Source organism: Microtus pennsylvanicus, chromosome 14 (genome assembly GCF_037038515.1).
Source record: "Microtus pennsylvanicus isolate mMicPen1 chromosome 14, mMicPen1.hap1, whole genome shotgun sequence".
Taxonomy (NCBI): Eukaryota; Metazoa; Chordata; class Mammalia; order Rodentia; family Cricetidae; genus Microtus; species Microtus pennsylvanicus.
In genome coordinates, this window is record NC_134592.1 from 56,103,909 (window position 1) to 56,129,445 (window position 25,537).

The window sequence follows — 25,537 nt, forward strand, 5'->3', positions numbered from 1 at the left end:
GTAATAGGACCGACTACTAGTTTTATTTTTTAATGAAGTGATAAGTTCCGGTTCCATTGAGCTCAGACACAAAGATTTGCTGTAGGTAGGTATTGAGTTTAAGGACAATTTCTGGTACTGATGTAGGATTACAATATTTGCTCTTCGTGAATATCAAGGACTTTTCAATCAGAGAGTAGCGTACTACATTTCTGGATTCAAAAGTTTTAAATGTGACTTGGGGGGGAGGACCCATGGTTTCACTATGTAGCTCTAACTGGCCTGGAATTTGCTATGTGGACTAGGTTGGCTTCATAAACAACCATCACCTTTTCCTCCCAAGTGCTGAGTTTAAAAATGAGTGCCACCATCCTTATTTTGCTTTTTTCTTTTTAAGATTGCATTTATTTACTGTATGTGAACACCAGAGCACACATGCTGGAGCTCCAATTCAGGTTGCCAGCCTCACCAGCAAGCATTGTACCCACTGAGTCATATTCCTGCCCAACTTCATTTTCATTAAGATGGTGTTTCAAGCCAGACAATGGTGGCGCACGCCTTTAATCCCAGCACTCGGGAGGCATAGGCAGGCGGATCTCTGTGAGTTCGAGGCCAGTATGGTCTACAAGAGCTAGTTCCAGGACAAGCTCCAAAGCCACAGAGAAACCCTGTCTCAAAAAACCAGGGGGAAAAAAGTATTCAAGCAAATGTTTTGTTTTCATTAAAATCACAAGTATGAAAGTTTGTCTATTTTATTAACCATTATCAAGTTACATTTACAAAACTGTACCTTTTGTTAAAAGGTTTTTGTTAGGGAATTTACTAATTCATCATACTAACTCATGCTTTATGGGGTTTTTGGTTATTTGTTGGTGAAATAGAAGGATCTCAGTCTGTAGTCTAGGCCAGTCTCCAGCTCATGATCCTACCTCAGCCTCCCGAGTGCTGGGAGTGCAGACAGCCACCACACCTGACTTCAGTTTTTATAGAAAGAGAGCTCAGAGGAAAGTAGAATGTCATGGACTATGATCCAGAGGGAAAAACAATTCTACGAAGGACTGGAAAGTAGGAAAAGGTGAGAGGCTTAAAATAAAACCAACCATTTAACCCATTTGTAATAAATTTTATAGTTTGCATAAACCAAAGTATAAAAACGTAAGGCACAGTGAATAACTCCAAACATCACAAACCAGCTACTGCCCAACAAGCAGCAAAAGTAAACTGAGGAACCCGGAGCCTTGGCAGGTCGGCCGGCCTACTGTAATCACTAGCTGTGTAAACTGAGAACTAGCACTTCGGGAGAGATGCTCTCGCGGGTCGCCTTACACGGCCCGCCTTCACCTCAGGACCAGGTGTCTGAGGTGACACCGCACCAAGAGGAAGACATCAGGCCAGCATGTTTGAGCAACTTAAGACTGGGTTTTAGTAGAGTTTAACTGTTAACAGCCTTAGTTACCCAATCTAAGGATAAACCTCTAAGGATTAAGTCACGTCGTTTGCACCCTTGAAGGGAGCTCACCAGTCACACCTCCAAGGAGGACTCCATACTTGCTGAGCCTTACAAATTTCGGTCCAACTGAAACTTTGACTCAAACTTTGAATATCTAGTTAGAAATCCGGCTTTCAGGTGAGCCTACTGAGAACCCACTGGCAGGTCTCTACAGCATGCTCGCCCGTCCACATTTGGATTGTGCACATGGAAGACAGAAGGCATCCTGCTACTTAGAAGGCTAGTTTTAAGAGGTAATTTCTAAAGGCTGTGATCAGCATCTACAACACTGTCCACTTTCTCTTTATCCACATTTGGTTATAAATCAAACAGATAAAAGGTTCTGAACACATATGTAGGAATATTTCTTAAATTGCACTCATATTACACAACTTTGTAAAGGATAACCTAGCAAGGAGAGAGAGGGCTGAGCCTGGTTCACATCAACGATCCAGCTCACGGCTGTGACTTCAAAATGGTGAACAAGACCAACCTGGTACCAATTCCTCATCTCCCCGCTACCCTGCCTGTGGTGCAGAAAGGGGTGAGTAAGTCTGACATACCCAAGGTGCCAGCCATGGGGCAGTCGCTGGGGACCAACGCCAGACTACAACTCCAAATTCAGTGACCAGTGTTAATCTGTGATCAGAGCAAGCTACTAACTACTGAAAATTCGAGAGTGACGTGTAGTGAAAATGAGAACCATCTTAATCTTTAGTACATTCAGCACTTTTCCATAAATGCTCTCAACAAAGCCGGGTGGTGGTTGAGCAGAGACAGGGAGATGTGTGAGTTAGAGGCCAGCCTGGTCTACAGAGCTGCGACAGCCAGGGCTACACAGAGGAACCCTGTCTCAAAAAAAAAAAAAAATTCTCAACAAGAAGCAATCGACAGTGCTTCCATCCTGCTTGCTGCTTTTATTACACGCTGATCTACCCTTGTGGGAAGTGATGGTTAGGTGTGTTACATGCACGGAAGGGAACTTTACTCTCGGGCTGTTAGGATTATTATTAGCTCCAAAGATGAGTTATCACTACTTTAAAAAAAAAGCCCCCACACCAAAAACCTTAATGAACAATTTAACTCCCTTTTTAATGTACAATGTCTTCAGTTTCTGTTTTTGTTTTGTTTTTTGAGACAGAATCTCACTGGCGAGGCTAAAGCTCACTATGTTGACCAGGTAGGCTTTGAACTCACACAGAACCACAGGCCTCCCTAGTAATAGGATTAAAGGTGTGTGTTATCACGTCTAGCTAAATGTCCTTTTGTTTTATAAAAGATGATTTTTTTTTTTTAAATCAAAGCGCTGGGCTTAGTGACACAGCACTTGGTTAGTGTGTGTGAAAGAAGCCCTAGGTTTGCTCCCCAGCACAGGGCAGGCGGGGGTGGGGTGACCCCTAATTTACCATAATCAAAACATCCCAACTTCAGATCTGACTGTGATACAGCATAAAAATGAAGAAAGATTTTCCCTTAATAATTTAAAATATAAATAGTTGTTTTCAGTCCCACTAAACAAAATGTAAAAAGTTCTTGATTGACGTTTAGGGTGTAACACTTAATACACGTCATTTCGTCCTATGGTGGGACAGAGGCTGGCTGCTGTTTCCGTTCCGTAATTACTTCACAGTCTTCCTCCATCTCAAAGTTGACGTTCACAAATGAGGTGGACACCACTGTTTCTGGCTGCTCCGTCTGTACAATGGAGTCGGCCTGCATCTTGTTTTGCTGGAATTGTCTTTCTGCTTCTTCAGACATCCTATTTTCCTCTTCCTCCTCCTCCTCCTAAAACATGGGAAATGTCAGTAGTGAAAATTCTAATGCCCGAAAGGAACACAAATGTCTTCTCTCAATAGCATCTTTTTCTTCAAAAGCCAAACTTTAGTGTCTAATTAGGACAAACGTCTGGGGTGGGGGTGTAGCTCAATGGTAAAGTGCGTGCTGGGGATCTGACACCACACATGGAGAGAGAGAGAGAGAGAGAGAGAGAGAGAGAGAGAGAGAGAGGGAGGGAGGGAGGGAGGGAGGGAGGAAGGGAGGGAGGGAGGACTATCACCACCAAAACAAACCTATCTCTTTCCTTTTCTCAAATTAGTTATTTTAAAAGGTGGATGGCCCAGCACTGCTTCTTACCCAGTAAAGTAACAAATGAGCTACCATGACACTTGTGTTAGCTACTGTGACACTTTAATTATAAGGTGTCATCCTATTTAGTAACAGGTTGGGTCATTCATTAATGGTTAGTTTTCCCCAAGCACTAATTAAGGTACAGATGATCCAGGTCCTGCCCTCAAGACTTCGCGGTTAGAGAGGAGGACACCAAAGCAGCACTACAGAGGCTACAGCGACACCTCGGTTCAGCACTGTTGTGCCTGGGGGAGGGGACGCTGTCCTGGACCCTGAGGTCAAGTCAGTACAGAATGAGTAACCTCTCGGGAGGATCTTCCCTAGATAGGACAGACTTCAGAAGTTTCTGAAGTCTGCAGTGTTTTCTTCTTTGTTTTTGTTAAGAACAGTTTAAAGCCACACGAAGGAGCAAAGGTGACCTCCAGGCACAGTCCTCCAAGGACAAAGCTGAATGAACAAATGCCTGCAAATGCTGTGTTCACCCCTCTTCTGGCCTTCCCTGACCTGCTGCTCCATTCCCTTGAAGGACAGGGACACACTCTGGTTCACCGTGTGCTTGCCAGTGTGCACTGGGTGCTCTTCTGAGCATTTTAGACACTAACCCTAAGAGATGCAGTTCTCATGAAGACAGAGACTTGAGGCTTGGAGAACTCAGTAACTACCTCACTACTTACACAGGGTGGGTGGTATTTCTCCATTTTTAAAATGACAATACCAAAAGGTATATAAAAAAGACGAAATTAATACACATGAGGCCCCTCATTTATTAGCACCAGCAAATGAAACCTAGCATAGGTTTTATACATTTACCTTAGGAAATCCGAATTCAAAAATCCGTTAATTTAATAAACTAAAGAAGCTGTATTCAGTGGCGGAGCCCTTGTCTGGCACGTGTGAAGTCCCATGATTGATGTCTAGCACTGCAAGAAGACACAGGAGCTACCTTTTTGGCTCCAAGAGTGTCCACACACTCATTACAGAGTTCATCAAGCCTTGAGCAAACCATCAAGCAAGCAAGAAAAGGAGACACACCTCCTTCTTCATCCGGTAATACTCATCAATGGCATACTGGTATTTTGGGGTGCTGATGCCCAGAACCGATGCAATCTTCTCTCCAAGAAAGTCACACACTAAAGACGCAAAAATTAAGAGACATACAACACCATCAACATTCCTTGAGCATTTTATGTAGTACTAAGAGTACAAGAGTTACTGTTTTATCCTTAAACCTGACAAAATTATCACCCTGTCTCCTCACTTCCATCCTGGACACCCGACCTGTTCACATTCCTATTTTTGCAAGTTTGTTTAGAGAACAGTATCTCGCTATGTGACAAGCAGATTCCAAGTATTTAATCAGCGACCCTCCACCACCTCCGCAGTGCTGGGCCAGCCACGGTGCTGCTGTCCGCTTCTCACCAGTTAGAGGGCTCTCTTTAATAAAACACTCTGTATCAGAAGGTTAGGGTATCACTGGGTGATGGCTGCCACGGCTTCCTCACCAGACAGTGTGGACCCTTCAACTGTGAGCCGAAACAGACCCTTAAATTGCTTTTGCCGTGTATTCTGTCCCGCCAAGATCAGCACCAAATACAGAAGGCTCTGGAGGGCAGTGAGAGGTCAGGCTTAAGAGACAGAAGGTTGCCAAAGCAGATAAAAGAGCTGTGTGTGAGGCTTGTGCTCTTCCGTCACACCGAGCAGTCTTGAACACAATACATGCTCAGTAAATGTTGGCTCAAATACTAGCCGTGATTTGCTCTGGTTAAAAAGAAAAGGACAAAAAGGATAATTAAATGGGCAGTGGTGGCGCACGCCTTTAATCTCAGCATTCAGGAGGCAGAGACAGGCGGATCTCTGTGAGTTCAAAGCCTGCCAGGTCAACAGGGCGGGTTCCAGGACAGGCTCCAAAGCTACACAGAGAAACCCTGTCTTGAAAAACCAAGACAAAAATTATCAAGTAGCTAATTAGAAACAGTAAATTTTATGATTTAAACATTATTGGCATAACCACATAAGCTGATAATTCACTTCCTTCAAATATCAGTTACATTTTCATTTAAGAAGTGAAATATTGCTGGAACATAGCTCAGTGGAAGAGTTTTTGCCTAGGATGTACAGGGCAGATTCGATCCTCAGTACCATAAAAAAAAATTACATGGATGAAACCATGCATTGCCATAACTACATAACAAAGAATAAAATGGTAAGATGCTAACATGTGAGAAGAAATTAAATACTAATAAAAATTAAAATACAAATGGCTTATAATAGGCTTTAGAATACGCAGTAGACACATTGAGATTAACAGCAGTAGAAAACCAAATGGTAAAGTAACAGAACAGGCGGTAACAGGGTTCAAAACACGACAATCGTGTCTACATTAATGGTGTCACTTTCCGGGCGTGGCTTTTATTACTATACTTAGGGAGACAGCGTATTGTGTCAGGTCAGAGGACAACTCAGCAGGAATAAGTTCTTCCCTGACAGGGTTTCCAGGGATCAAATCTGCCTGTCAGTTTGGTGGCAAGCACTTTTACCTGCTTGAGCCAACTTGCTGGCCCTGGTCTGTTTTTTAACAGAACTCTAAGCTGAAGAACATTTGTACAAGCTAGACAGTATTTTTCAATGCTAGCTGGCTACTCCAGGACAAAGTAGCTCCCTAGTTTGTTTCTTCTTCAGCAGGAGCATCTCACTTGGTAAAGCTCCTGTGTGCAGAACTTACGGCAGTCACACGATAGTCACACAGAAACGCCATACCTGAGAGGGTGGAGGTGGCAGCCCGAAGCATGTGGAACCATAAGTAGGGGCCCCAGGGAAGCTTTGTCTGCAACAAGAAACTCGGGTTAGCAACGTCCTCCATCGCCACTATCTTCAGACCACACAGGCAGAAGTCCAGTCCGACAAAAACTTAAGTGTTTATATCCAAATTCCACAAGGACACTTCATCTTATTCCACATAACTTCTACCACCTTTACCCACAGAAGGAACAAAAGCAGATTCAGCAATGAAATGGCAATGGAACTCAGTCTGTGCTGCCTACAAACTCTCCAGCCTTTCTCCCGCCTTGCAATGTCTTCATTCTTCAAAGCACATCCAAGAGGGTGCAGTATCCACAGAAAGACCCTTGTGGGCATGCCTAACAAGTAACATGTAACGATACAGCAGGAAAACTCTGCTGGAGAAACTATGGTAAATAAGGGCATAACAAGTGGACTTTCAGTGGTGAAAAACAACTGGAAGGAAGGCTGTTTGCCCTTTCTTTTTTCTTTTCTTTCTTTCTTCCTCCCTCCCTCCTTCATTCTCTCTGTCTGTCTGTCTGTCTCTCTCCTTATTTACTTTGAGGCAGGGTCTCACTCTGAAGCTCTGGCTGCCCTGGAACTCGATATGTAGACTAGGCTGGCCTAGAACCCACAGAGACCTGACTACTTCTGCTGCCTGAGTGCAGGGATTAAAGGTGTGCAGCATCACGGCCGGTTGCTTTCTTCTCCTAAAGGACAATCATGGGGCTACAGCACACACCCCGAGACAGTTTACTGCATCTGGCAAAGGCCGCTGGCAGAATGCTTCCTACAGCAAACAAATCTTGGTTCTTGCTTGTGTGAAGGTTGCCTAAGATAATGATGTCCTTACTGACAGAGCTGACACTGCAGACATGCTTCACTGAACTGAAAGTTTTGTTTATATAGAGCCTGCATTTGGATGCATTAATACTTGCTCTTAAATTGCCTTCAAGGAGAAAGAGAAATTTGTTCATAATATTTTTAGTGGAGATATATTTGTGATTATAAAGGCATTAAAAAGCCAACCAAGAACATGTCTGAAGACTGAGCAGAGTCGGATGTGCAGACCTATAGTTTTATCCCAGCACTGGGAAGGCATAGCCAGAATAACAGCATTTTAAGTGTGAGGCAAGCCTTGTCTATCAACTTCAAGGCATCTGGGCTACAGAGGATGCCATCTCCGAAAAGACTGAGTGGACCTCATCTCGCGATGAAAGCAGGTCTGCCAGGGGGTGAGGAGATAACGCAACCAGCAAAGCGTTTGCCATGCAAGCCTGGGACCCCATGAAAAAAGCCAAGCCTAGTGGCCTGCACTTGTAATCCCAGCACTGGGGAGAGAGACAGCAGGACTCTGGGGCTCACTGATCAGCTGGCCTATCCTAGTTGGCAAGCTCCAGATCCCAGAGAGACCCTCACTCCCAAGGAACAACATTTGAGGTTTATCTCTGTCTGGCCTCCATATGCAGCACACAAATGAGTAGCCCTCTCCCCTCTCCCCCACACAGAGTATACGAAAAACAAATGAGTGAGGTGGCTTAGGGCATAAGGGCACTCGGTGCCCAACCTGACCACTTGAGTTTGATCTTAGAGACCCATACAGTGGAAAGAAATGAGTCTTGCAGGTTGTCCTCTGACCTCCACATGTACTGGGGTATTCGCATGCCCCCCACAACATATACAAGTGTATATGTGTATGTATGTATATATGTATATATATACTGTGTACATATATTATGTTATTATACACACATATATGTATGTTATATCTAATTATAACATATGCTATAGAGTACCTATATAATACATAACAAATATATGCATATTTCTTTTTTTTGGTTTTTCGAGACAGGGTTTCTCTGTAGCTTTGGTGCCCGTCCTGGAACTAGCTCTTATAGACCAGGCTGGCCTCGAACTCCCAGAGATCCGCCTGCCTCTGCCTCCCGAGTGCTGGGATTAAAGGCATGCGCCACCATCGCCCGGCCTAAATATATGCATATTATATGTGCACATATGTTATGTGTATAAATTTTAAAACCTTACAGGGGGGGCTGGAGAGATGGCTCAGAGGTTAAGAGCATTGCCTGCTCTTCCAGAGGTCCTGAGTTCAATTCCCAGCAACCACATGGTGGCTCACAACCATCTGTAATGAAGTCTGGTGCCCTCTTCTGGCCTGCAGGCATACGTGGAGGCAGAATGTTGTATACATAATAAATAAAAGCTTTAAAAAAAATTAAAAAAAAAAACCTTACAGGGGCTGGAGAGATGGCTCAGTGGTTAAGAGTGATGGGGAACCTTGTTAGCCAATCATCTTTAAGAGGTGGGTCTTAGTTAAGGCGTGGCTTCTCTGGGACCCAGGGTAAAACATGTGCACCTGTGTGTGCGTTCTCTCTGCACATTTTCCCATAGGACATTGCTGTGCTTGGATTTCTCGTTTCCTGTTTTGTGAGTTTTCCCCTTTTAATAAATAAAATACAATTGTTTTATCCTTAGCTAGCCTAGTTATTTTAATATAAGAGCAATTGCTACTCTTCCAGAGGACCCAGGTTCAATTCTCAACATCAACCTGGTGGCTCACAACTGTCTCTAGCTCTAGTTTCAGGGGATCTGACACAGAAGTAGCTTCCTCCTTGCAAAGATAATCCATTATTAAGTAAGCGCTACCTATTCCTATTAACTCTCTGGCTCACATCTGGAACTGTCTAGATTGACAGCAAGAGGGTGCTCTTGGGGATGAGGGTTACTCTAAGGCCTCTGTTTAAGACACTCTGACTTTGATTTACAGTAAGCAGAACAATGGCAGAATAAAAGGGACTGAACAAATTTCCTTTTGTTGCGGGGTCTTTTTGTTGTTGTTTTTTTTTTAAAAAGGGTTTCTCTAAATAGCCGTAGCTGTTCTGGAACTCACTAAGTAGACCAGGTTGACTTCAATCTTATGGAGTTCTGTCTCTTGAGTTCTAGGCATAAAGGCATGTGCCATTTTATAACACGTAATGTGAAATTTCTATAGTATATACCAGGTTGTACGACAAAGGAACCACTCAGAAAAGACCCAAACGTAGACTCGGGCATGTAGCGCCTGCTGGTAATTTCAGCACAATGGCAGACAGGTGGCCTGCAGGGTTTGCCGCCCACCCCTGATCCCAGTGAAAAATCCTTTCTCAAACAAGGCAGGCAACAACACGTGCACACATGGGTACACCAGCACACACGTGACCGTGCATACACACCTACACACGCGCACACACACACACACCGATGGTCTCACTGGACCGCTCTCCTGAAGTTGTTTCTAGGACAGTAACAGCCAGCACTGAAGCGAGGATTACCAAAGAACCCAGCTCTGGCTGGGGAGGCGGGCGGCACCTGTCGTCACCACAGTTACGCAGAAGGAGCTTACCCAGCCCGTTATTTGGACATGGATGTTGCTGAGCCAACAGGTGGCTCAAGGGTCTGCCCAGAGCCATGTCACCACCCCCATCTCAGATGCACCCAGCTGGACTTCACTGTGGGTCTCCAAGGGTTTTAGTTTACAGGTAAAATCCCACATTTTTTTCCTCTAAAAATGTGTCTTTTGTCTTCCCCATCAAGACTTCGATTTTCAAACAACTCTGTGGTTAATAATATGGCCATACTCCCTAAATCAATAGTTCTCAACCTTCCTAATGCGGCGCCCTTTAATACACTTCCTCATGCTGTGGTGACCCCCAACCACTAAGTTATTCCATACCTGTCATTTTGCTCCTGTCATGAGTTCTAATGTAAACGTCTGCTATGTAACCTTTGTGGGGATCGAAACCTACAGGGTGAGAACCAATGCCCTAAGCAGACCTTCAGAGGCAACACGATCTTCACTGCCTTCTCTTCAGATACTGAAAAACTAATTCTAAAACTCACACAGTATTTTTTTTAAATAATTTGCTTATTCTTATTTTATGTACATTGGTAGTTTGCCTGCATGCGTGTCTGCATGAGGTGTCAGATCATGGGAGTTACAGACAGCTGGTAGCTGCCATGTGGGTGCTGGGAACTGAACCTTGCAGTGCCCACCACACGGTATTTTAAGGGACCTAGAACAGTCAAAACAATCTGCAAAGGAGGAGAAAGCAAACAAGCCCTCAGCTTTCACCTCCTAATATCTGACTCCAGGTTTTTATTAAGAACAAATAGAATTCACGCTACATCCATGTCTGCCTGTGTGCCACCATGCTTCCCACCATGGCGATAATGGACTAACCCACGAAACTACAAGCAAGCCCTAATTGAATGTTTTCCTTTATAAGAGTTGCCGTGGTCATAGTGTCTCTTCACAGCAATGGAAAACTAAGACACTTTCAGAGGGAGAAAGCAAAGCAGACTTTCTGAGTTACACTGTGACACCTGGAAAAACACATGGCAGAGTACCAAGTCTGACCTTTATCTGTATCATACAGAAAACTAATTCAGAACAGATGTGGCTGCTTGCGACTCTGAGCACACCTGTAACCTCGGCACTTAAGAGGCCAAAGCAGGAGAGCTCCTTGAATTCTGGACAAGCCTGGGCTACAGGCTGCCTGAATGTACAAACTATACACAGCCAGCTTTATTAAGCAGCCTAGCCTGGCCTGGAACTACTATGGCATCTAAGCTGGCCTTGAACTTGGGACTTTCCGTGTCCATGCTGGTACCATAAAACTTTAAAAATAAAGAGAAGAATTACATCTCTAACCAAGTGTGGAGGCACGCATCTTAAATCCCAGCGCTCAGGAGACACCTTTTTCTGACCAAGTGTGGAGGCACGCATCTTAAATCCCAGCACTCAGGAGACACCTTTTTCTGGCCTCTGCACACACATGGTACATAGACAAACACTCAGGCAGGCAAAACACACAAACACAGAAAATAAAAATAAAAGTTAAAAAAAATTTTAAGGGCTAGAGAGATGGTTCAGAGGTTAAGAGCACTGACTGCTCTTCTGGAGGTCCTGAGTTCAATTCCCAGCAACCACATGGTGGCTTGCAGCCATCTGTAAAGAGATCTGATGCCCTCTTCTGGCCTGCAGGCACACATGCAGACAGAACACTGTATACATAATAAATAACTCTAAAAAAGAAAATTTCTTTATTTTTTGGTTTTTCAAGACAGGGTTTCTCTGTGGCTTTGGAGCCTGTCCTGGAACTAGCTCTGTAGACCAGGCTGGTCTCGAACTCACAGAGATCCGCCTACCTCTGCCTCCCAAGTGCTGGGATTAAAGGTGTGCGCCACCATCGCCCGGCTAAAAAAAGAAAAATTTAAAAGAATGAAAAATGATGCAGCCACCACCAAGTGACTGGACGGAGTTCTTCAGCTGTGAAACAGTTAGCAACTCCACTCCTGACCACAGACCCGGACATAGAACATGGTGACACAAAAGCCTGTATTCACAGCGCAATAATCATGTGACCTGAAGGCATAAACAACCAGAGTTTCCACTGACTGACAGAGGAATGAGAAAAAGGCGGTATATTCGCACAATAAACTATTATTTGGATATTACATAATATAATACTCTCATAAAAAGGAACAAAGTACCAACAGATGCTATAACACAAATGGACCTTGAAAACCTCAAGCTAGATGAAAGGAGACAGTCAGGAAGGACACACGTCTGCTCGGAACAGGGAAACCTATCTATGGACAGGAGGATCAGTGACTGCCAGGAAGGAGGCAGGAAGTAGAAGGCAGAAAGCGAAACAAAGCTGGTCAAGGTGCTAACCTGACCGTGGCTGTGACTGCGGGTCTGTGGATATGCCAACTACTAAATTACACCCTACCAGGTGAATCTGTGTGCATGGAAGCAGGGGTTCAACCACGCTCTTTTTAAAAGTCTGAATCCATAGGAAGTACGGTTTCTATGACAACGTGACACTTTGTTTCTACGTAGATACTGGGTAACTTTTGAGACAACTTTATTTTCTTTCCTTTGAGACAGGCCCAGACTGACCTCAGACTTGCTATATAGCTGAGGCTGGTCTTGAACTCCTGATCTTCCTGCCTTCACCTCCTACCTGACAATGATTTTTAAGTCCATGGATACAGCTGGGTGGTGGTGGTGCTCACCTTTAATCCCAGCACTCAGGAGGCAGAGGTAGGAGGATCTCTGGGAGTTCGAGGCCAGCCTGGTCCACAGAGTGAGTTCCAAGAAGGAAAACATTCACCCAGACAACCTTCCACCATGTGGATCACCACTAATGCTCAACATGTCTGGCTACTCTGAGCATATTGTACATTGAATATTCTCTGTAGTAAAGAATTTGGAATGGGGGGGTTGGGAGGTTTGAGACAGGGTTTCTTTCTGTAGCCTTGCCTGTCATGGAACTTGCTCTGTACATGAGGCCTCGAACCACAGAGATTCGCTTGCCTCTGCAGCCTGAGTGCTGAGATTAAAGGCGTGCACTGCCAACCACCTAGCTAGGATTGATGTTTTTTAATAGCCAAAAATTTACGAACTAAATCTTATAAAAATTAGCATGTCTTAAATATAATTTTTAAATTTAAATATAAATTTTAAATGTGTTTCTAGGCTTTATTTCATTTCTAGCACTTTTGAGAGCCTGGTTAATCACAGAACATTTATTTGTTTATTGCCCATCTCCCCACTAGCGTACAGTTCACACAAGCCACTGCCCCATGACCAGCATCCACACCAGAACCTCTCAGAGGGGCCCACAGTAAACGTGCGGTCAATGGACTTCGCTCCCTTGAAGGACACGCCTTTCCGTGAACTGAAAGGGACCAGGATTCAAATAATGATTACGAGAATCAGGCATGAATTCACACTGATAAAGAGCCCTGATCCAGGGACGCACAACTGGTGTAGGCTATTGAGATGTTGGAAATACTTCCATCCAGATTGTGTAAAAAATTATAATGTTTTCCCCCAGATGGTAACGGACGGCGGTGGATTTCAACTTCAAATGGTCCTTTCCATCCACCGTTCAAGGAGCCCGCCTGCCCGCAGCAGCACACGTACCGGGTCGACAGTGGGCAGCACATCCTTCTTCTCGAGGCCGTCGACTTCATCCTCGTCGGTGCTGTACTCCTCCATGGTTTCTCCACTAACGAAGTGGATGACCCTCCGCGGAACTCTCTTCTTCTTCCCTATGACTCCCAGCTCCACATTCTCAAAGCCCCTTTCACTGCTCATCTAGAGGAGGGAAGGAGTGAAGAAGGACTTTGAGTGGGTCTTTCTTTCACCAGCAGCTAACAGATATGGCCTTTATTTTTTATTTTTTATTTTTTGGTTTTTCGAGACAGGGTTTCTCTGTGGCTTTGGAGCCTGTCCTGGAACTAACTCTGTAGACCAGGCTGGTCTCGAACTCACAGAGATCCGCCTGCCTCTGCCTCCCGAGTGCTGGGATTAAAGGCGTGCGCCACCATCGCCCGGCTGGCCTTTATTTTTTAATTAATGCACTTATTTTTCATTTTATTTGCATTGGTGTTGTGGTTGCATGCATGTCTGTGTGAGGGTGTCAGATCTTGGAGTTACAGTTGTGAGCTGCCATGTGGGTGCCGGGAATTGAACCTGGATCCTCTGGAAGAGCAGTCAGTGCTCTTTACCTCTGAGCCATCTCTTCAGCCCATTTGCTTTATTTTAAAGGCCAAAGAAACTAGGCAAATCCTTCACAATTTTAAAAAAATTATACAAACTTAGGGAATCCTAAATCCTTTTTAAGGCCATGAGGGTGTCAAAATTCAGTAAGTCTCTAAAGAGATGAAGGGCTCCTGTGGAGAAGGTATTTAAAATGGGGGAAACTTCTTTTTCAGATTTATTTTTATATACATGAGTGTTTTTCCTGCATAATACGTATGTGTATCACATGTGTGCCTGGCCCACACTGGACCCCTGGACTTGGAGTTATGGATGGTTGTGAGCCACCATGGGGGTGCTAGTAACCAAATCCACCACCCTCTCTGGAGGAGCAACAAGAATTCCTAACTGCTGAGCCATCTCTCCAGCCTGGGGGGTTAGGGAGAATTTTACACACTGTGCCAAATAAAATCTGAAAAGCCTTCAGTATTCTACACCTGAACTTTCAGATAACGTGATCATCAGTATAGATGTGGCAGCAGTTTTTGTTTGTTTGTTTTTTTAACAAAGATCTACAAAGTTCAAAACTACTTATAGGAGACCGGTGTGGTGGCACAAGCCTTTAATTCCAGCACTCTGGAGGCAGAGCAGGCAGATCTCTGAGTTCTGAGGCCACCCTGGTCTACATAGTGAGCTTCAGGACAGTCAGGCTACACAGACCCTGTCTCAGAAACAAAAACGAAAATACAATAAAAACAAACAAAAACTACTTATGTATGGAATTCTAAACACACCCAAATTTCATTATGAGGGAATTATTTACTCAGGTTTTGTTTTTGTTCTGAGTATGTGTGTTTAGTCTGAGCTGGCCTTGAACTTGCCATGTAGCTGAGTATAATTGTGAAATTATATAATTTTGATCCTTTTTTAGCCATCAACTGAGTAGTGGGATTATTCAGTTTGGGAAGTGCGGGTGTGTGTGTGTCTCGGGGGCTGGGGTGGGTGATATAAGTGTTTGCACGTGGAACCAGAGGACAACCAAAGCTGTCATCCATCATTCCATCAATTTTTTTTCTGTTTTGTTTTTAATTTTTTGTTTGATTTGTTGTTTTTTCAAGACAGGGTTTCTCTGTGTAGCCCTGGCTGTCCTGGAACTCACAGAGATCCACCTGCCTCTGCCTCCTGAGTGCTGGGATTAAAAGCGTGGTGTTACCACCACCTGGCCGTCATTGTTATTTTTTAAGACGGTGCTCTCATTGGCCCTGAACTCTCCAAGAAGAGCAGACTGGCCAGCAAGCCCTGGGGCCTACCTGCCTCTGCCTCACCAGTGCTAGAATTACAAACTATTTTTAAAAAGTATATTCCAGGGATAGAACTCAAGTTGTCATACTTGTCCTATCTAAATCATAAAAACTATCATAAAATTTGTTAATCCTGACTTTTGCCAATTTTTAAAACCTACAAAAGAGAAAGCCCAAACATGATTCACAGAGTTTTCTGCAGTACTAAAATGACATTAAGTATAAAACCAAATTTTGAGTAGCACTCTTGGTATGTTAATAGTTTTTAGTAGCATTTGACTTGTTCTAATTATCTCATTTCATAAAAGATTTTTTTTTTTTTTTTTGGTTTTTCGAGACAGGGTTTCTCTGCAGCTTTGGAGCCTGTCCTGGAACTAGCTCTTGTAGACCAGGCTAGTCTCGAACTCACAGAGATCTGTCTGCCTCTGACTCCTGAGTGCTGGGATTAAAGGCGTGTGCCACCATCACCCGGCTTCATATAAAAGATTTAAGACAGATGAGGTAGTACAAGCCTAGAATCTCAGCATTTAGGAAGGAGAGCCAGGAGGATCAGGACTTCAAGGCCAGCCTCTACTGCACAGTAAATTTTAGGCCAGCCTGACCTACAAGAGATCCTTTCTTAAAGATCAAACAAAAGAGGGACGTGGAGATGGCTTTGCCCTTGCTCCTCTTAAGAGGGCCTAGGTACACACGTGACGGCTCACAAACACCTGAATTCCAGATCCAGGGACTCTGACACCCTCTTCTGGGCTCTGCAGCAGCAAGCACACAGACAAGCATGCAGACCAAACACCCACACAGAGAATAAAATTAACCATTGTTTTGGACACAGTACATCTCAAATTTTTGCCCGATCATTTTAAGCAAACTTACAGGCAGAGTAGTAATATCTTACGTTTTGCAGCCCAGCTAGAGTCTTTCATAATGAACTCTGCAAAGTGGGCAGAGAGATACTGCTTTTATGGACACTATATAATGAGTGGACATGGCTAGATGCCAGTAAAACTCAGCATGACATGGCTGAGTGCCTGGATCCAGCTCCTGGCCTGCAACAAACCTATGAGACACTCAGTGCTCTTAAGTGCCGAGCCATCTCTCCCGCTCCTTAATTTCAAAGTTTATTTATGTGTCTCTGTGTGTGCGTGTGTGTCATGACATGAGTGTGCTTCCAACCTGAACTTGGGGAACAGGACAGTGAAGGGAGTTATCACCAGGAAAAAACAACCAAAAAATAACTCGGAACAAATTTTTCAACAATTATAAACTATTTTCTGACTATTTCAGACATTTCATTTCTTACAGATACTAAACCTTTACGTGAGAATACTTTACTGGGCAGGGGGGCGGGGGGGGGGGAGAGCTGGATCAGTGGCTCAGCAGGTAAGGGAGCAAGTGTTGTTCTCACACGGAAGCCGCAGCGTGGCTGACAACCACCCGTAACTCCACTTCCAGGGGCTCTAAGCGCTCTTGTGGTGTACATGCATACATAAAGGCAAAACATTTATACACATGAAATATTTTTGTCAGTTAAACAAATTACATTTCATAAGATCTGAAAACACAACTTTCTAACACCAGTAAAGTCTGAAATGAGACGTCCATTAACATATTCCATGGTTAGCTAGACTGTAATCTTGAGTCTCTGGAACTGTGGGATTTTTTTGTTGTTGTTTTGTTTTTCAGAGTTTCTCTCTTTTCCTCTCTTTCTTTCATCCCCCACCCCCTTCTGTATTCCTGGTTGTCCTGGAACTCATTATGTATGTGTGTGTGCACGCACACACACGCTGTCCTGGAACTCATTATGTATGTGTGTGTGTGTGCACGCACACACACGCTGTCCTGGAACTCAATATGTAGACCAGGCTGACCTCAACTCACAGAGCTCCTCCTGCCTCTGCATCCTGGTTACTGGGATTAAGGCGTGCGCCACCACACCCAGCTACAAGACCTGTTTTTAATAGCAATTTTCTTTTGTAGATGCCCACAACACTCAGGCCTTCTTTTAAAATAAACTCTGTCACCTTCCTCAAGCAGGTTTTCAGTAACATGGGCAGGTACCCTGTCCTCTGGCCGACAACAGCCCCAGCACAGTGACAGCAGAACCTCTGCCTAGTAACAGAGGCACTAAATAAATGAAGAGCAGAAACCTGAGCTCCTCAGTGGGACCGAGGCTGAGATTCTGCTAAAAGTCTATTCAGAAAAGAGTCTGTGTAAATTATCACATCCCATCCTAGGCGGCTTGGCCAAGGCCCAGCTGAGAACCCGGATGGAATCTACTGTTTCTGCTCCTTCCCTCATGGGACTTTGGGTGTTTGTTGGTTTTTTTTTTTTTTTTTTTTTTGAGATAGGGTCTCGTTCTGTAGCCAAGGCTACTCTACAATTCATTAAGCAGACTGAGCTGGCCTCAAATTCACAGAAATCCTCCTGCCTCAGACACCCATATGTTAGGATCACAGGTATGACTCCCCACGCCCAGGTGGAGTTTCTCTACGGTAACTAGAAATACAAGAAGTCTGCAGTCTTCTTCCTCCCAGCTCACCAACGACTTCTCAGAGACCTCTTCCTCAATCTGGGCAAACCAGGGGAGTTCCCAGAGGTGTTTTTACCTCAGGAATGTAAGATTAAAAAAACAACAACCGGGTAAATTCCAGGAGTCTCTATCCACGACGAGAGTCTGTGTTGAAAAGGAAGCAGTGCAGTGCATACACAGAAACACTTCTGTCGTCTGTGGGGCACCGAAAGAAAAGGCTAAGGGGCACCCCTGTGAGGTTTACCTTTTCCTCCACAGCCTTTATGGTGGAGATCCTTTTTTTTTTAACAGAGACTATAAAAATGGGGGCAGGAGAGATGACTCAACAGTTAAGAGCACTTGTTACTCTACTCAAAGGGCTTGGATTCAGTTCCCATCAACCATGTCAGGTAGCTCAACCACTGCCTGAAATCTCGCCCCAGGCATCCTTCCTGGCCTCCTCAGGGACCAGCGCACATGTGGGCCCACACATGAAAACACTGTGGTCTGGCACTTTCTTTCTCTGATGATAACAAGAGGCCATCTTAGAATGAGCCGGAGTCCTGGCAACTAAAGCATAATACAGGGGTGTCTAGGTCCTGAGGGAGGCTGGGAGCAGTGAAGAACTGTCAGCACTTCTGAAGGGAAGGCTGGGAAGTCCTTAGCTGCTATCATTCCTTTCTCCCAACTGAGGTGATTCGGGGAGATTCAAGACTGTACAGAAAGGAAAGATGGATTAAATGAGGGAATCCATGAAGTCACCAGCCATGATGGAGTGGGGCGTGATGGAGATGCACGTCTGGGGTCACCCATGCTCCTGAGAGTAACTCATCCATGCTCTGTAAGAAGGCCCAATAAACTCACGGACTCACCGAGATGGACTGTGATGAACTTGTATTTTGGGGTATCCTTGATGGCCATCTCGGGTGGTTGGAGGTGTACTTGCGCCTCCCCAGGAAAAGGTTAGCACAATTTAGTTTTTTTTTTCTGGTTTGTTTTTTTTTGGGGGGGGGAGGTTTCGAGACAGGGTTTCTCTGTAGCTTTGGAGCCTGTCCTGGAACTAGCTCTTGTAGACCAGGCTGGCCTCGAACTCACAGAGATCCGCCTGCCTCGGCCTCCCGAGTACTGGGATTAAAGGCGTGCGCCACCACCGCCCGGCTACAATTTAGTATTATTAATCCAAAGCAGGAAGCCGCCCTGAAGTAAGAAGTAAGTGGTCTGAGTACTGATACGCTTCCTTTGCGGGCAAGCTGAAGCAGTGTGAGAGCGCAGCCGCAGCCATAAAAGCAGGAGAGCGGTGGGAGATGGGAAGTCACCCCGGACTGTACTCCTGAGGGGGCAGCTCAAGACAGCCGCGCCACAGGGCGAGTCTGCTCTCAACCACGTCACACCGGTGCCAATCCTCCTTAGGCCTCCCAAGTGCTGGACTTACAAGTGGGACCTACTGTTTCCAGACCCTGCGACCTCCTTACAGGTTCCACCTTCTGCATAGCAAGGGGTGAGGGTAAGATCCCAAAGGAAGGGATGCTCACATAGGGCAGGTTTTGTTAGCACATTACAACATGGAGTGACGACACACAGGGGAACCACACTTCAGAAGTGTCTTGGCCAACATTCAAGTATTCATTTTCAAAAACGAAGCTACTGAAAAGGCACCTTCCTCAGAAGAAGTAGTTCAAAGTTTTTACTAGGGAAAATTACATATACCCCTGAAGTAGGTTTTAAAGCAATTTCTTTTAAACCAGGGATGACTGCAACAACAACCGTCAGCCACTAGCGACCAATTTGGGTTTACAATGTGGCCCCTCACAACTGTTTTCCGGATATGGGACAGTATGGAGAAAATAATGGCTCAAGGAATAAAAGCATTTGGTGCAACAGGCTGAGCGCCTACCACCCAATTATAAATAAAATTTAAAAAGAATGTAAAACACTTCATTAGTAATTTTTATTACTCACATGTTGAAATGTTTTATGCAAAGGAGTAAATATATTAAAGTTAGTATCATAGAATTATTTTACTGTCTTAAGGTAGCCGTTGACAAACTCCCCTTGTAATTCACAATTGCCGTTAGCTCCTGTCTGTGTGGGGCTGTGTAGATCATCTTATCCGTGAACGGGGGATAACACCCATCTCCAGACATTAATAAGAGGATTAGGTGATCTGAAGACTAAAAGGCTCAGTGAGGGGTTGGTCCAGATCAGGCTACCTTACGTGAGCAAGCGGCAGTTTGCTGAATCTGGGCCCTGGGCTGGCTGGAAAGAGTAGAGAGAGCTAGAAGCACAGTGCATGCTTATGGTGCGATGTTATTCACTAATCCCCGGTCCCTCACCACCGCCAGGCGACCCCGCAGACCGAGCAGCCGAGGGCTGCCGCCCCTGAATTCCAGCCACTTTACGGACAGTCTTTCCGGGACACGCCTGTTTTCTCGCGCTCGCAACCGGTGGCTGGAGCGTCACCCAGAAAAGCCCGGGCGGCGGAGGCCGCGGCGCCCCTCCTGGGCAGACGTTCCTTGTCCGAGCAAAACGAGGACACCGAGAGAAACCCCGAAATGTCCGGCGGAGATCTGTACCGGGGGCAGCGGATGCCCCTCGCCGCCAACCTACCTGCCGCGTCGCGTCCCCGAACGCCGCGGCGGCCGCCGCCTCGGTCTCTCCAGCCGCCGCGCGGCCCGGCTCTCGGTCCATCGTCAGCGCCGGCCGGTGCAGCGGTGACACGGAGGGTGGGTGATCCGAGGCACGTTCCCACCGCCCGCACGGAGGCTCCCCCTGTCGCCCTGGCCGCCGGGCCGCAGCACCCAGCCTACCCTCCCCGCGAAGGCGCGCCGGGACTGCGGGCTCGGGGCGGGGCCTCCGCCGCTTCCGCGGAGCCGGGGGGCGTGGCCAGCGCCGGTCACCGCCCCACCTGCACAGGACGCGTTCACCGCGACCGCGGGCCCTCAGCAGACCGGGTGAGGACCCGACACACCGGTTTCTGAGCTGGTAAAACCAGAACTACTGGCGTGCGTGTGGACAGCTGAGCGTGCGCTCTAAAGCTGTAAAACGCACCGCTTCTGTTGCGGGTTTCATTCCTCACGAAATGTCCTTGAAATAAAAGCCCCCATATGTGTGAATTTTGCTTACAGTATGCTGGAAAATAGGGATATTTTAATTATTATAGGACTGTGTATAAAAAGAGATGTGGGGGGGGGACACTTTATTTTTCCTAGTGTTCAACCAAATTAAAGAAATCATAATTGCAATGATTACTACAAGACTTCGTCGGTTTCTCTTTGAGACAAGGTCTCATGTAGCCCAGGCTGGCATCGAACTCCCTATATAGACGGTGAACTTGAATTACAATTCTAACTCCATTTCCTATGTACTGGGATTTGAGGCAGGTGCCACAAAGATTGCTGAGGTATTTATTACTTTAGTACATACTTCGACATTACGCTAGTGGAAGCATCTCCAGGTAAATAGCATTTTATTAACAGGATCATCTTCAGCAATACGTACAAAGTCAAAAAAAATATAGTACAGCATAGTGGTTCACACCTGTAACTGCAACACTCCTAAGAGGCAGGGGGACGGTCAAGAGGACATCTCTATACACAGTGAGCTTGAGGCCATCTTGGACTATGTGAGACCCTGTCTCAAATAATGATATTTGTGAAAATAATATACATTTTGGCCACAGAATTGTGATGATCCGAAGTCCCCGCCCCTCCTTCACACGTGCTTTCTCATACACAGTCCTAAAGTAAATAATTAATATTCCGGTTTCCCGGCATACTAGACAAAATTCACCAGTGGGTCTTTCATTCCACACGCCATTTTGTAAGGAATGGGCCATGTAGCTGATGAGGGGTTCTTTAGAGCCCAGATTCCTCCGCTTTCCAGGAACATATATTTTACAAATGTATATCAGGCTGGCCTCAAACCCAGGATCTTCCTACCTCTCAGCCTTGGGACTACAGCGCTGCTCATTTGATAGTTTTAAATTGTATTTTCATGACAGTCACAATTCAGAAACATATCCCAAAGTTACGGCATGCCTGTTATTCAGAAGGGCAGTAGCAGGCCGAGGCCCTAACATCCTCACATGATGGTTCTCTAGAGTGAGCTCATCTCCTCACTCCGCTCCATATTCTCCTACACTTCCTATCCTTACGGAAATCTACAAACAATAACAAAAACCTTTAAGCACAAAGTACGACTCCTTAAATCTTCACTAAAAAAAATAACTTGCTTGAAGTAAAAAGAGTTATTTCATGATCTGATTCAATATGGTGGCATAAGGACTGGGTTCAAACAGTCCCAAACAAAAAAACAAACTGTGGTAGATTGGAAATAAGAGCCAATAGTTACATTCTGTAAATCGGCCAATAAACGACACAGTTCCACACTGTATGAAATCTCTCCCCTTTTACTGCCATGGCGGCGATCAACAATCATTACTATTAAAATGTAGATATCTATAAATACATGGTATTTAGCAAGTTAGCAACAAACATTAAATTACAATTTTTACTGCTGAATTAGAATTGTTTTCATGGTTTACAACAACCATGTTTACTGAAAATTCAAAATGTAAGTTATATTTCAATAAACTGGAAATATTTCCTTAAAATAGCAGATTTTAACACAGGCAATTGAAAAACAATTTATTATAAATCAACTATTCAAAGCAACAGAATATTGAAGAAACCCCAGTGGCTTATTTTGAGCATTTATAGTCATTTCCAAACTGTCATAGCTTAACTAATGGAAGTAGGCAATGAAGTCACACGCCAAAATATTTCTCCTTTCACACTGTCGTTAAAGGAAACTGGAGCATGGACCAAAAAAACCTCCTGGAAAACATACTTTTTCTTGAAACTAGGTGCACACGGAGCTATAAAGATAAATCTGGATCTATCCACTGTGTGAAACCAGGAAAATAAGGCTGAACAAGAACTGAAAATCAGGAATATTCATCAAACACAATGTTCCTATGACTTTTGCTCAGCTCCATGTGCGTGCATGTGTATGTTTGAGTGAATGTGTATGTATGTATGTGTGTGTGTATATGTGTGTATATATATATATATATATATATATATATATATATATATATATATATATATATAAAGATTTATTTATTTATTGTGTATATAGTATTCTGCCTGCCTGCAGGCCTGCAGTCCAGAAGGAAGCATCAGATCTCATTACAGACGGTTGTGAGCCACCATGTAGTCGCTGGGAATTGAACTCAGAACCTTTAGAAAAGCAGGCAGTGCTCTTAACCACTGAGCCATCTCTCCAGCCTGAATGTGTATATATTTAGTTGGGGCTATCTTTCAAGTTATCCTACCTATTCAGCAGCATGTTTTTCTTAAGGTGGGTATGTTTTCATCAGCTATGACACACAAGGTTAAGGGATAAAGCTCAGGGGTGGAGCGCTTGCCCGGCTTTTAATCCCAGCCCCGCAACTGATGATGGTGATGATGAAACCCAAGAGTGTTGAGGAATATTATTTTCAGTTGTGTGACTTTTGTTTACGCTGCATTTGCTTAACTCTATGAAACTGTGTTACTGTGCCTGTCTAAAACAACTGGTGGGCCTAATAAAGACATGAACGGCCAATAGCGAGGCCGGAGCAAGGATAGGTGGGGTTGCCAGGCAGAGGGGATAAACAGGGAGAACAATGAGCAACAGGTGAACAGAGGACTTCAGGGACCAGCTATGCAGTCAGAGAATGGTAAAAAGCCCAGAGGCAAAAGGTACACAGGTAAATTTAAGAAAAGCCCTGGCATTCATAACTAATAGTAAGCCTCTGTGTGTTATTTATTTGGAAGCCGGGGGGTGGGCCCCTCAAAAAGTCAAATGAGTAAAACATAACACAACACAAGAGAAATATGACAATACATTTTTGCTTACTTTCAGGCAAAAAGAAAATTAAAAAGCAGAGGTTTTGTTTATGGAGGCCAATATACTAACCCTGTTGAAGTTTTTTCTTGTATTAATGCTTTTTTCTTAGAACAACTCTAAAGTAACACTTTAATTATCTCTTTACAGATGAGAACAGGTGACACAGGTTAATCTGCTCAACAGCACACGTGATGTGATAAAGAGCAGAGCCAGGATTTGAACTTCAGGGCTGCTAGGCACCATGGCACCTATACATATAGTGCTAGCTACGCAGAAGTATGAGGCAGGAGGGTCTTTTGGGTCTAGGAGTTCAGACCAGTCTGGAAATATAACAAGATCTTCTATCTCAAATATATATATGCATACACACATATACAATATAATTCAAGGATTCTATTACTGATCTTTAAAAATCATAATAAATGTCTTATCTCAGAGAAAGCTCATATACTATTTCTATTAATACAATAACTAGATTAAAATTTTATAAAATTTTCAAGCACACATCAACTATGAAACTCATTCTCCAATTTTCTATCATATAAGTATCAAAAATATGCAATTGTTTCTTATACTATTTTGATAACAACTGAGATTACTACCCTTTATCTTGCCAGGAACAAAGTAAAAGTTGAAATCATATGTAACAATAATTCTCATTTCCTTTTTATCTTTTAAGGAGCACGCCTTCCTTTCTGCTTTTTGAGAAATGATCTCACTAAGTAGCCTTGACTGGCCTAGAACTATGGAGACCAAATTGGCCTCAAATCCCTAGATTCGCTGGTCTCTGCTTCCTGAGTGCTTCAGTCAAAGGCGTGCGCCACACCCAGCACTTAAAACCTCCAGGGGCAGCAAGCCAGCCCAACTCCTAGAATGTGAAAACCAGCAATTGCGATATGCTTTCCTCACTTGAGGCAGACATGAGTTTATCTCTGGGAAAAAGCATGTATCCGGGGTGGGAGAGACCTGTTCCCAACCCCCACGTGCAATGGGTCCACAGCTGCCTGCCACTCTAGATCCCAGGTAAAAGAAAACATTTTTTAAAAAATTAAAAAAGAAAATATACCCACAAACAGGCTGTTCCACCTTGTTTTCTCTAGGTTGTAAAAAAAAAAAAAAGTGTCAGAAATGTCAGCTAGGTAGTGGTAACACACACCTTTACCATACCAGAAAGCAGGCAGATCTCTGAGTTCAAGGCCAGCCTGGTCTACAGCCTGGTCAACGTTCCACCAGGGCTACACAAAGATACCCAAAGTATCAGGAATGTCAATTCTTTTCCCTTTAATATTATTTGATGTGTTTGGTGTCTTGGCTGCATGTATTGGAGGCAGAAGAGGATGTTAATCCCCTAGAACTAGAGTTACAGATGGTAGATGGCTGCCTTGTGCGTGTGGGAACTGAACCCAGATCCTCTGAGAGAGCACTCATTCTTTAACTGCTGACCTGATGGGCACTTCTCTGTTTCTAGAAATAGGGTTACTCTTGTGTACCCCGGCTGTCCTCAAACTCACAAATCCACCTGCCTCTGCCTCCCAAGCTCTGAGATCAAAGGCTTGAGCCACCATTGCCCAGCTTCCTTTTTTCTTTTTCTAGGTCTGATAACTTACTATTCTCTAATTTTTGACTAGATCATACTTGTAAGTTCTCATGGAGGATTGCCTTCATCCCTTGGCAATATGTTCCTGTTGTTTCTTTTCCTTCCTTCATTCTCTTGGTCAAAAGTTTAGAATATTACACAGCTCCCTCGTTTTTCTTAGTGCTTTGTTTTTTCAAAGCAATACAACAGCATTTGTGTTTACAGGGCACGTGGAGTAATAAGATGATGAATCATAAGTGCTTTGGGCATTTCTTAATGCCAGGCACACTTCAATTCTCTCTTAGCAGCTGGTACTATATACAATTTCTTAGCTCTT

General features: G+C 44.4%; 1 protein-coding gene across 1 annotated transcript; it reads right to left on the reverse strand.

The window, feature by feature from the left end:
* Nucleotides 1-14: 14 nt before the first annotated feature.
* On the reverse strand, nt 15-20,585 carry Fam177a1 (family with sequence similarity 177 member A1). Its single transcript, XM_075948343.1, has 5 exons — nt 20,340-20,585; nt 13,365-13,538; nt 6,353-6,419; nt 4,628-4,725; nt 15-3,253 (listed from the first exon to the last, which is right to left on the reverse strand). Exons 1-5 carry the CDS (start codon nt 20,418-20,420, stop codon nt 3,047-3,049), a joined length of 627 nt encoding a protein of 208 aa, XP_075804458.1. The 5' UTR covers nt 20,421-20,585; the 3' UTR covers nt 15-3,046.
* Nucleotides 20,586-25,537: the final 4,952 nt, after the last annotated feature.